This window comes from Cryptomeria japonica, chromosome 10 (assembly GCF_030272615.1).
Source record: "Cryptomeria japonica chromosome 10, Sugi_1.0, whole genome shotgun sequence".
Classification (NCBI taxonomy): domain Eukaryota; kingdom Viridiplantae; phylum Streptophyta; class Pinopsida; order Cupressales; family Cupressaceae; genus Cryptomeria; species Cryptomeria japonica.
Genome location: NC_081414.1, coordinates 827731647 through 827745145, shown reverse-complemented (window position 1 = coordinate 827745145; position 13499 = coordinate 827731647). Strand labels below are relative to the sequence as shown.

At 35.3% G+C, this 13499-nt stretch overlaps 1 protein-coding gene across 5 annotated transcripts in view; it reads right to left on the bottom strand.

The window, feature by feature from the left end:
• The window catches only part of LOC131076879 (uncharacterized), a 165229-nt gene extending 152936 nt beyond the window's left edge, over window positions 1-12293 (bottom strand). For 3 of the 5 annotated variants that reach the window (XR_009113497.2, XR_009113498.2, XM_058014222.2), the window contains exons 1-3: window positions 11963-12290; window positions 11482-11554; window positions 6682-6804 (exon numbers count right to left, since the gene is read on the bottom strand). Coding sequence is in view for 3 of the 5 variants with exons in the window: in XM_058014222.2 (XP_057870205.2) it covers window positions 6682-6804; window positions 11482-11535 (177 nt within the window). In the remaining 2 variants the exon portion in view is untranslated. Of the gene's footprint in view, window positions 1-6681; window positions 6805-11481; window positions 11555-11962 lie in introns of all 5 variants that reach the window. The other 2 variants (XM_058014224.2, XM_058014223.2) reach the window with 2 other exon arrangements.
• Window positions 12294-13499: the final 1206 nt, after the last annotated feature.

The window sequence follows — 13499 nt, the reverse complement described above, 5'->3', positions numbered from 1 at the left end:
ATATAATTAATGATTAATGAGAAGACATGATTGTTAATATGAAGCCAATCTTGGAAGGAGACGTGTTGATTGGCTTCATCAATCCATAGGTATATAATTCGATTCCTCTTCTCTCCCAAGGCAATCAAATTAACTGACAATTACAGTAGATCGAATCAATACATACAACAAGCAGATCAAAGTAAATATAACTTCAGCAGTTCGCCTTATTCTTTCAGCAGTCCGTTGATTATCATCTACAGCAGATCATGTATTCTCCTTCAGCAAAATCGTGTGTTACCTTCTGCATATCGGGTTCTTCCTCAGCAAGTTGAAATCTCACTTAAAAGGTAGATCGAACCTGTATCATTCATTGGAAATCTGGACTGCATTTATTAATAATCTAGCTTCAAATTGTGAAAAACATATTACTATTTTGTCTATTCAATCTGATCACCAAATTTAACACTTTTATGTCCTTATGTGAGGCTTATTTACAAACAAAAGTTTTATCCCACATGGATTGGTAAAGAGAGTGGAGCCCTTGAGAATTTTATAAAAGCAACTTAGTGGAGTTCATTTCTCATGCTTGGTTTTATTATTTTCTATTGGAGAATTTGGGAGCTTTGGCTTTCAGCAGGTTTGAGGACGTAAACCCTCGAGCTTGGAAGCAGTGGACGGAAACCCATTGTTAGTTGGAGATATTATTCAGGTATCTCACTTGTGTTTCAATTTTCAAATAGCTGGATATGAAGGTACCTGTTGTAAGTCTGGATTTTTCGCTCAGTGCCTGCATATTGGTAAAATCTTTGTGCACAATATTACCATATGTTTCAGTTGGTTCATTATCAATTTATATATCAGTCCAGGAAGGCCGATTTGAAGTGGTACAGAGTCTGTCACTGAGTTTGCATTATATGTGGTGGCTGTGCATGTATTTCTGCTGGATGTTTACCCTTGACTGAGCCGTACATACTAAGGCCGTACCTAGCTGGCCATACTTGACTGGGGCATCACTGGTTGGCCATGGCATTTGCTGGTTATTGTTTGCTGAGCCAAACAAGCCGTACACATTGCTGGAGCTGTTTACAGGCCGTACAGGGCTGTATACATTTGCTGGGACTGTTTACTAAGCTGTACCAGGCCGTACTCACTGTGGTGTTCTTTCTGAGGCCGTGTAGTTTGCTGTGATACTTACAGCTGGGATATAGTGGAGTTTGGAGGGTATTGAAGGGTGTAAGCTGCAGATTTGGAAGGGATACAAACCCCTGTACTGCAGATTGTACTGATTGCAGCTAGTAGAAGGGTTTTCTGAGACACATATTGACTGATTTCTGTGAACAGCGGCTGATAGACTGGGTCAGTATCTTGAGAGCCGTACCTGTGCATGAGGTTTATGAGCTGCGCCTAGGGTTGCAGAATATACATTCTTGCTGTTATGGGAATTGAACCCTTCTTTCCAGCGTGGTTATTGAATGGGTATGTGATTAATGTTTTGTGATCTCATTCTATTGAAATAAGTATTCAGTTTGAAGAAGGAATATGTATTATCAGATTCATAATAAATTCTGAAGAGATATATTATGTCCTGTTTCTTGGAGTTTATGAATTTCATTCATATTTAGAAGTTGCTGTCTATTCTGTCTCTGCATTTAAATATCATTCAAACAAACATTCAACAAACCGTAGCCACCAATCACACAAAAATCAGAGCAACGGGACTGCCTATTACAGTATACATTAAGGCAAGCAAATTGTTCAACAAAATGTCTTAGTAGTTGAATTGGTGAAAAGGTTTTAAAACTGGGATAGAACGAGGGTGTCTATTACAATGAGACAACTTGATAGAGATATGTGAGTATAGCTCACCATGGATTGTTGTTCAATGGGTTGGGAGATCTATAATTCTGGAGTTTGAGGAGGTGGTAATCCAGGAACTTGGGAAAGCTCAAGAGCTACACTTTACAAAGGTTTGAGGAAGCTTGATGGAGTTTTACCTAGTACATGGTCTGCTTTCAAAGAAAAGCTTCTAAAGAATGGCAAATTCATGGTTCAGGGCGTTTTTAGTTTGATATGTATTGTTTTTAGTGAAGTAAGGCTTAAGGGGGGATACTAGAATAATATTAAATAATTATAAGAAGATAAGGCTTATAATTGTAATAAAGTCACCTTAGTGACAAGTATTTTTTATCTATCATTTAGTTTTCTATTCCTAGTGTTGGTGAGTCGTGTCATGTTTATGCACTTGAATGGTTTCATCCTCTAATATCTATATAAGGAGATGAACCTCTTTGCAATTGTTATCCTATTATTTAATAGAATTTAAAATATTGTATTCTATTAATTTTACAATTAAAAATACCAATGTTTAGAGACTAATACCCATTAACGAATAAAATATTCAATGGTTAGAAACATCAATCAACAATTCAAAAATGGAAAGGAAAAAACATTTGGAGAAATACATTCAGAAAATTTAATGAGATTCTAGCGAATGAAATTGTTTTGAATGATCATAACTTCATAACCAACATCTATAATTCAAGAAATCCATTGCAGGTAGCATTGTAATGTCCCCACTTTGAAATAGAATTTAATGGTAGATAATAATAATAATAAAATTAAAATTCAAAAGAATAAAAAATAAAATTAAAATATAGAAGAATATGATTAACTAAAATTAAAATTTAATTAAGTTAATGAATGGTCAAAAGACATGGAATGAAAAGTTGTGTCTCAATCAAAAATGAGATACAAAAGGGAGAAGAGACCCTCATTTGCGAGGGTATGATTTGGGAATCAGAAGTGCAGTACTGATTTATATAAAAAGTGAAGATCTGATTGTGAAAGGTTGCGTCCCTTTCAAAGGGCAGAAATATTGAAGAGTTGCACTCTTTCAAAGGGTGCTAACGGTGAAAGGGTGTGTCTCTTGCCAAAGGGCATACATGATGAAGAGGTGTGACCTCTTCCTCACATTGAAAGATATAAAGAAAAGGAATCAAAAGCATCCACTGGGATTCACCATTGATCAGATCAGATCAGAACTGTTATTAAGTTATAGGCAGTAACATCCTTGTTCTTGGTGGTATGCATGGAGATGTGCTGAATATGCTTAATATCTGAACCCTGATAATGTTCTTATGCATAATTTAGTAGTAATATTAATAATTTAATATAGACTGCAATATGTATGAAAGTCATACTTAATAAATGAGAAGTTAGTATACTCATAGCCCAATTACTTAATCATTTTTAGTTCTTCCCAAGGAGAGGCGTGGTGTTGTTAGGGAGGGGCAGAGTAAATCCATCCCAAAAATAGATGAGCCCCAAGGGTGAATGGGCTGATGATCCTGAAATGTGGGCTGCATTATGAGCCCCAAGGTAAATGGACTGATGTTCCTGAAATCTGGCCTGCATTATGGAGGTGATGTCATTGCCCCCTAGACAAGTAAATCCCCATCCAAGGTTGAGGATTACAAGGGATTAATATTGGAGCTTGAATATGGACAATATCAGTTTCACATTGAGCAAACATAGTTACTTAGTTTGTGTAATTAGTGTAAAGGCAAAAATAATGAGTAGGCAAAAATAATCATTGGGAATTGGCAGCAAAACCAGTAGAGGACATTACAAGCATCTGCACCTCTTGACATAGCAAAAAGGGGAAAATCTACTAGACATCAATAACTGATTTCCACTTTAAGGGCAACATGGTTAAAAAGAATACGGGAACCATTCTTTATACTAGCAAAGATGAAAAACAAATGACAAATCTGATGAAAACACACTAGGAAAAGTAAGAGTGAAAGTAAATTGTAAGATGATCTAGATAAAAGAATAATCAAGTTTAAATTTGAACTGAACGATGTAAACAGGGGTGAACCATGAAATGCAAAAGAAATGGAGAACAGTTGTAGATTGTAATCACTTCAAACTTTATACAGATAGAAATCTGTATACGACTAAAGTTTTACAGAGACCAAGAGAAAAGTATTACATTGAATTATTTTAGTTCTAAAAGTTGACAGAATTAAATAATACCACAAGGCCCATTCTGTTAGGATTAGGCATGCTATTCACATCACAAGCTCTCATAGATCAATAATGTAACCTCTAGGGCTATAATGTTATAACTTTTATTGTATGTGTATGTCTCCAAAGATCATGGGATGGATGTGCTCTCCATAGCTCTAAGTTAGTCAATAATCAAGCAGGACTGAGTATTAAGTAACTCCTGGTCAGCAGTTAGAAGGGAGTGGGTGTTTCAATTAGTTTGGTACATGTTGTTGAATATGTTGTCATTGATGTCAAAGGTTGATGATCAAGGTCGTATAAATTTCAGAGGATTACTCAAAGTAAGAAAGAGCTGCCTGGTTGTCTGCTTGAGCTGCTTGGTTGTGTAGTTGAGCTACTTGCTAGCTTGGTTGAGCTGCTTGCTTGCTTGGTTAAGCTGCTTGGTTGCTTGGTTGAGCTACCTGGTTGTCTGGTTGAGCTACCTCACTGTGTGTTTGAGCTATGTGGTTGTCAGCTTGAGCTGTCTGCTTGTCTAGGTCAGCTGCTTGCTTGGCTATTTCTGTGTCTAGTCAGACTTATTTGCCATGTCATCCTAGCAGGGTTGACTCTTCCAAAAATGTCAATTTATATGAAAGGCAATATGGGCTGCCTTTCTTTGGCATATGGCAGCCAATTTTAAAAATGTCTTCATTCCATTTACATATGTTTTCTGACTACGTCAGAAATCTTAGTCTAACGTTTTTATTGAAACTAAATTTGTTATGGGCGGCTCATCTTTACTCTTTATACGACAACTCCTGTCGGTTGTATGTGGCAGCTTTAGCCCCATTTTTAGGATGGTATCAGACATGTAGCGGTTATGTTTTTTTTAAGATGCTGAGTATCACCTTTGTAAGGTTGAAGAGATCGTGGGCTGCAGTTGACAAATAAGTGGTGAATACGTTATACGTTGGAGTATTTGCGTTGGATATGTGGCATAAGTTGAATTGGAGCAAAGGTTAAAAAATTTATTGTTCTGAAAATACGTTGGTTATAGAGTGTGTGTTAAGAGAAGTAACGTGGTCTAGTGCCATTTTTTTTTGGAGAATCAAGCATCAGTTGATAGTGGTGGTATACAAGAAGTAGAGTGAATCGGTTGGAGTGGTTGAAAATACAATTTATAAAGCTGGGCGACAAAAATATTTTTGTGGATTGTGAAGTGGAAAAGTTTAATTTTTTATGGCAAACTTGCTTCCAGCGCCTATGATATTTTCTGCAATCAATCTCTGTATGTTGTGTATGATCTCTATTTTTGTTCGTGGCTCCTTCTGGAATCATTTCAACTCTTCACATGAATCCAAGCAATGGGAATAGTTTGGAGTTTATATTATTATGAATTCATTTTTGGTAGCACAAGTTCAGGACGTGTTTGAATATTGAGCTTGGAGTGTTTCTGTTGCTGAATACATAAGGCCAAGCCATGAATACCTCCCTTCTGCAGTGCGTGGGAAACATCAAGTTCTTCTCTAACAGTTGTTGTGGAAAGTATAAGAACAGATGTGTGATATATGAGATTGTGAGTAAGTATAGACAAAAACATCATTTCATAGTTCACTGGGACGCTGGAAATCAGCTTATTGAAGCTGTGTAAAAGAGAGTATTACAAATTTGAAGAAAAGAAACATTTAATAGCAGAAACTTTGATAACGGTGCCTCATTTTGGTGGAGTGGGTGCTTCATCAGTGCAGTTTGTGATTCAAGGAGAGTTGGTGCTCTCAGTGAGTTGGTGCTCACTTGTGTGATTTGGGTTGGTGCCCAATATCAATGAATAAAAGTCATGCCGTGGTTTTTTACCCGAAAGGGTTTTCCACGAGAAAATTTGGTGTTTGCATCTTCTTGATTGCTCTTCTATGTTTATGTGGTATCATGTTTTTAAAAAAAGTTTAAAATACTGATTCACACCCCCCTCCTCTGAGTATTTTCTGTGTGCTTTTCACATGTACGCATTCATAAGTCTAATACAAAAGCAAAATAGAAAAAGATTTTTTTGGCATTTTTAGCAACTATTTATCTTCTAATTTAGGCACCTATTTTTTATCTTTTTTAGCTGTAATCACCCAATTGGAAAACTGCATTGAGGGCGCTTAATTTAGTTGCTTTATTTCAGTGATTTTTATTCAGTTGTGAACTCTATAAAACAATCACTCCTATTTCAGTTTGCAGTGTAATTCAGGAATAAGATATTCAAGGTTGTGATGAAATTCAAGAGTTTTGCAAGGAAGAAGAAAAGATATTTTCAGCATGTTGTTTCAGTGCAACCCCAGTTCAATATGTAATTTTCTAAAAGTATAGAGCACGGTTAGGGGCCATGGGCTAATTTCTTCATATGACTATGTGAAATCATGGTGCCATCTGGAGTTCACGTGATTTGAACTGATCATGAAATAAAGTGGCATGAAATAAGGAGCAACTCAAAATCATTTCCCTTTAAGCTAAGAAGCATTGAAAAAAAAAAAGTTATTCAAGGCCAAGATATACAAAGAAAGAAGGATTATAGTGACAGTTATGTATTTTGAAAATAAAAAACACCCGTAAAATTCACTGATAAAAGTGCACCCACACAAGAATCAAGATACAATTGGAAAAAAAATTAAGCATATTTAACAGGATATTAATCTAATATAGTATAAATACACAGTGAATTAGAACCTTTTTATCGCCTAGAAGATTCAAAAGTGAAGCCAATAGAGTATCGGAATAATTAGCCAGACTCTTAAGTCCCTCTTCAGAACCAGTCAGTCCTTGTACAATATCCACAGCTGCCTTTTTCACCTGATATAAACAACCAGAGAATATCTCAGCAACAGAACTCAAAACCATTTTTAATTTTATTTTTTCCATTACATGTGCAAGCTCCTTACTGATACATCACTTATCCTAAAGTTCAAAAAAGCAGTATATCTGCACAATTTACATCTAATGGTGTGAAAATATGAGAACTCGATATTTTGCAGAAATACATCACAGTTTGAGAAGCAATGGAATCCAATGATCTTCCAGCTTCCTGTATCATATTATATAGGTACTCGGATAAAATTGAGGTTTTCCCTTTTATATTAATTTTCAGAGTAAAGCAATAAAGACATGTCTCTCTCTGTATGTGTGAGTGTGCATATATAATATTTCTGTACATATAGATGTACACATATACATACATATATATAAAGAATATTTTGATATAATTTCAAAATGTTGGTGTCAAATGCCACCTTGGAGGAAAAAATATCTCTGAATCTACTTATCTCAATTCTTATGATATCATGAAATATCCCCAAAAGAATCTTACATGGTTTCAGGATCATCAGGAGCAGATATGTCAATTCACTAATTTATGGAATTGGGAAGCATTTAGAGGATAAGAAAATTTTAACAAAAGAAATATATCAAGATATTTTTTGCAAATGAATTATATGAAGAAAATTTTAAAGCAATTGTAACAGAATTCCATGATTAGATGAAATCTTGTCAAAAACATTCAGACTATAATTTGAGTGCAATGCGTCAAGCATTCTATTTGAGAATGCAAACTGGACATAATAAATTTTCTATGCAGACAATCCCATTTTGAGTTAATCACCTGAGACATAAAAAAGGAGAATCTTAAGCACTTATGTCAATCAATCTCCCTATTCAGCTGTCCAGATCAGTTAAAGCAAACATGTACTGTTAGTAAAGAACAAAATATTAGCAGGATATTGGCTGTATAATACTTGATTATAAAGATATAAGGCATGGAAATTCTGGCCCATAAAAAGAAAAGAAAGAGAAGCAAGACACGGAGTAGAGTTCTATAATCTCTAAAATACTGTTCTAATCTCTATATCTCTCCCAAGGGATTCAAGTCTGTAGGTTGCTACATGAAATTTGTTATTTTAGTCATTCCATTCTTTCAACCAGATTTTTAAAACCCACAACTTGGCAAAACTCGGCTGGCCCAATTTTGACACAGACTCAGCAAATTGGTAAATTTTTGGCAAATTAAAAAGTACTTAAATTCAAAGATTGGCAAAAGCTCGACATACATGACTTTCTCCTGTGGAATCACAAGTTCTTGACACAGTTTTCAATGCAAACTCATCAGATCTGACCTGCGAGTAAATAGTCAAATTTCTCAGGTGCAACAAAATCTTTCAAGTCGCAGAACTGTGCTTTCAACAACTTACACCTGGTACTCTCTGAATAGTTTTTTAACCTTACAAATCATAGACCTTACTCTGAATCATCACATGCCACTAAATTTCCTTCTTAAAGTCTAGCATACAATGTTTGTCCAATTTGTTTAATGGGAATTGTATCTCAGACACACCAGAAAACCTGTTTATGTTAATCATTGATAACATGCTTACCAATCGGATAATTTTAAACAACCAAAAAACATGACTAGGTATTTGCTTCAGATGGCGAACGCTGTTGCACCTTGCTCTGGATTACCATATGCCCCTCTTTACATGAAGGGGTAATTTCTGCTACATGTTGGATTTTATCTCTAACACACACCTCTGCCCCCATTCCATAAAAGAAAAGTCCACAAGACGCAAACTCTTGGTGTGTGTGGGTGTGGAAATGGGCCCATATCCGTGTTGATCTGTGGCTGTGAGTGTGCATTCACATTTATACTTCATAGAATTAGAAATGCAGATTCCATACAGGAATTGCTGCCTATAAAATGTTGTGTCCTATCATTCATACATAAGTCATAAATTTTATCCAAAAGATCACCAAAGGAAATTCCCTTCTCTGTTCTAAGAACATTCAGATGTGCAAACATAATTTTTTCACAATTATTTTCCTAATTTTGAGCACGTAAGGATAAGTATTCAAATGTTGCAGATGTTAAGAAGCCTGATTTTAAAGTTTGACTATAAAGAAATAGTTCCTTTGTCACGTGCTGTCACCAAAGGCCAGGCAATCCAAGCAACCTGAGGATTCAAACTAATCATAACGGGATTCAAACTAATCACAATGTATGCATACACACAGACATATTACGCATATTGCATGTGTGCAGATAAATCAATGTACGTACACACCCAGCTAAATATGCAGACATCACTGCAAAGTTGTATGCATGTAAGGAATACCTAATTTGGGTTCCGAGAATTGGACCAAAATACAAATGATGGCATACACAACCGTCCTGATAACTAAAAACCAATAAGTCTGATGGGTTGGGTAAGGGGAAAAGACATGCAATTAATATTTAACTGGAATTGGTGTTGTCTTCCTAAATGCAGTGGTGGTATGGGGCTTAAAAAACCTTAGGGGCCAAGTTTTTGCTTTGGCTGTTAAATAATTGTAAGGAACTGTGAAGGTGATGAGCCTTGGAAGGTGCTCATCAGAAATAACTTGTCTCTTTAAGCCTAAAACAGGCAAAAATTGGAATGCTCTTCATATGTATGATATTTTATTTGATAACTTTGAAAGCGAGGTCTTTGGTTCACCAGAGTTTAGCAGCATTTGGAAGGCCTAGAAAAGAGTTAAGAACTTATTTCAAAACTGTGAGGCTGTTTTACAACCTTGAATTCTTGAGTTGATCAGAGATCCATCTGGTGGAGCTTGACTTGGAATAATAAGCCCTTGGCACTTACTCAAGGATGCTCTGCAAAAGCCTGGGCTAATAAAGGAATCCAAGTATGTAAAGATATTTTTGAAAATAATGATTTCAAGAGCTGGGGACAATTGAAATTGGAATTTGATATTTCTGACTCTCAGAAAAGGACTTTCTCAGTTTTGAATAATGCTGTTAGAAGCGTAGGTCCTCCTAAAGCTCTGACTAAGGACTCAGAATTCATTAGCATGGTTCAATGGAAAAAAGGCACTATCTTTAACCAAATTTCTGCCAAAAAAAAATCTATACTATGTTAACTGATACAAGAGCAGTGTTTGTTTGGCTTAATAAATGTTAGAATCTTTCTTTGTCTGATAAAACTTGGTCTTCTAGGTTAGGGCATATTTAGACTAAATCGGGTGGGCCAAAAAAAGCTTGCTTCAGATAGTTGCTTCTCCTTAAAAAACTTGCTGTTAATTCTGAATTTCAGTCTTCTGGTATCCCTGCTAGAATCCGTGAATAGTGCAATTTGCCTGAGACCTTTGAGCATTTGTTCTTTGAGTGTCAACTTACTTTCTCTTTTTGGTCTATTGGCTGGGATTGTAAAGATGGTTTTAGTTGGTTTGAAATTCTTGCTAGTTATAAACAATCTTTTTTGTGGAACTTAACATTTTTTGGCTTGTTTTACTAATGCAGATTTTTGGCTTATCTGGAAAAAGTGAAATGGGGAGGCAAAAGAAGGTGCCTTACTGAATTCAATAGTGAACTCACTCACCGTTTTGTCTGTAGACAGATTTGTAGTTATACTTAAAGGTGGTCTTAAAATAGTGTACAAATCAGAGATCAGAAATGTCCATTTCTTCCCTCGAGGAAAAGATAATTTGAACAAGGAAGAGCTTGGTATCTTACAGAAATTCATGCCAAGCATAGCATTTAGATGCCCCCGGAAGTGGACAAGGTCAGATCTAAGTATGATGATGAAACTAGTCACCAGCCTGTGGTGAAAGATGTTGATTATGAAGATATGATTCAGCCTCCAATCGGTACCTGTGAGTGTGATTACTGTGAGATTAGCAGTAATGTTAAAGGTTGCTGGGAATGAATCTGTTACTAGACTGCCAGGATAAATGGCTTCTGCAAGTTATGTATCTAGCATATGATGTAAATGTTTTGGTATAGTCTTCTATGTATCTAGCTTCAGCATGATAGTTTCTAGAATCTAGTTATGATGGACTGCTAGAGCTCTGCTCCTCGTTATGTATTTTCTCTGTTTTGTGCACTGTTTTAATATTAAAACAAAAACACAATAACAAAATAGACTCTAGTCTACTTGCCTTGCTTTTGAGGAACCTAGTTTATTTCCTAAATATACCCCCATAAACACCTTATGTTACCAAGACATGAGGATAACTACAAATCCCAAAAAGTGCAAGAACTTAAACCAGAAAAAGTGTCTGTAAGCACCTCGACGTGACTTGAAGAAAAGGATCAGAATAAATTCCGAAGAGTGCAGGAACAATTACTACCAGAAAATGCTTCTATATGCACCTAAAGTTGTAAAACCTCAAGAGACGAGAATATGCACGGTACTCAAAATGTGCAGGATCAATTATCCTGGGGTGAATCCCAACAAGTTGTGGTGTGAGGGCAATGGAGGCCATATATAAGTGTGTGACCCAGGTTCAAGTCCTCCCACAGTAGTAAGGCAGGGTTTAACTCTAGCGACATGTGGAGAGATTGTGGGATATTGATTATAGGATAAATTCAATAGTGCCTAGGTTTATAGATCTTAAGAATACAAGCAAACCTTACCTCTGCAGTGTTAAATTGCCCATAACCTTACCCATTATTTATCAAACGACATATTATTAAAATAACTTATTTAAAACAAAAAAACTTACCTGCGGTGAAGGAGACGACAAGAACCCCACCAGCTCTTCTACTTCAGTCGCCATGGTTATTGGTAACCTCCAACTTGCAGTCAAAACAGACGCCCATGTCAGATAATATTCACTACTCCAACACAAGAATTTCCATATTGCATGAATAAATACTACGGTCATTCCAATAAATTTTAATAAACTGCAAAGGACAGAAAATTAACTCTAGATAACAAAACCCACCTATCCTTTGTTATATCATAACAACTCCCAAATTCTGAATAATGTTTATATTGCAACAAGCTGTTAGATAATACTATATTTACAGGTGAGTGACTAGTGTGTTTGGAACCTATGACCAATAATGTCTAAATATTTAATATACCCTTTAGCACGAAAGGGCTAACTTCCCGAGGATTATTTTAAATGTAAATTATTTCAGGAGCAGAACAGCTTGATGGATGAGAATCGAAAAGGAAACAAAATGAAGAAAAATTCTTACAGTTTATGATGAAGCAGGGTTGAAGCGACTGTGCACTTTGCAGAGGCCAAGTCAGTGATGGACTTCTCACGATTTCTTGGCGAATTCTTTTACTGGGATGGATGAAGTAAAAGAACGTTGCTGTTGAGACAATTTTAAAAGCAAATTGAACAAGATCCTTCTCTCATGTGAGTGATTTGGGACACGTTCTCTCAACGGTACAAATTTTAAGGGTAGAGTGAGGTTTAAGCCGATATTACTGAATATGGTCTAGATTTTTATGTGTGCCCGAAAAAAGTTCATTGTGAAGTCTTACCAAGCGTTCATGGCCTCTAGTACTAGGGGAGAGGGTCTTATAGTGGTGAGGGTTGTGAGGGTTATGTCCGTGCTTTAAATGTAGTTTTAGAATGTAAGTATAAAATATAAAGGTCGGTAGAGTATTCTTATAAAATTGTCACTAATGTTTATATTCTATATTTTATTATTATGAATTGGTAAATATCTAAAATTTGATATGATTATATTTTTACAGAGTTTTAAGGATTGGTCTTAATTATTTAGTTTATCTATTTTTGGTTTGATTTAGTTTTTTTATCATTCAATTAGCACAATTCAATTTTGCAAAACACATAATTGATACTAAAACTCTTTAAATTCAAATTTTAAGTTAGGCCCAAGTCAAGCCCTCCAATGAGTTGTTAATTTCAGAATTAATTTCTATTAAGAGAAGTGTAGGATTCCCTATATTCAATTAACAAATCAAGCTAATTAGGTCAGCTCTAAAACTTAGGGATGAAATCATCCTACATTGAGCAACCTTTAATGGGGTATAGGGAACATTAAACTGTCAATCCAAGTTCATAAACTTGAGATGATTTTGCATTGTATGTGAATTATGAGGTGCCTGGAAGTTATTGGAATCTAGGAAATCAATTATCTTGCAGCTTACTCAAAGGAAAATACAATTCAACTGCATTCACATAAAAGAGGTTGACTATAATAGTAATAACAGCTAGTGATCAAAATGAGAAATAAATAAATCTATGCTAGACTTGTTCTCATGAAACATTTCAACTTATTGCTTTAGGAATCAAGCAATACAAAACTATTAAACTATGAAGTGGATTATCAAACTAAATCATAAACCATGTTGAGTAAACTAGCTATTAAATGAAATTGCAAAAATACCATTTAATCTACAGAGTAACACTTTACCCCAAATGGACCCTAACTTATATAGGTGGACTCTCAAATTAGTTGTAGAATTAAGTTGCTACAATCGAAAGCTTCTCATATATTCATTCATTTATGTCACTAATCATATATAGAAAATGATGTGTTGTACAAGAATTTTAACAACGTGTGGTTCTTCTTCCACAACATTTATAGACTAACTTAATCTAACTAATTGTACCTAAGTTGTCACTCATTCCTAGTATATAGGAAGAGAGATAGTGAATCTAGGAAAGCATAAAATTTGGTTGAGTACTAATGAAAATGCCTAACCAGTCATAACAAGGAAATTAAATATCTATAATGCAAATGCAATAGAAAGTTA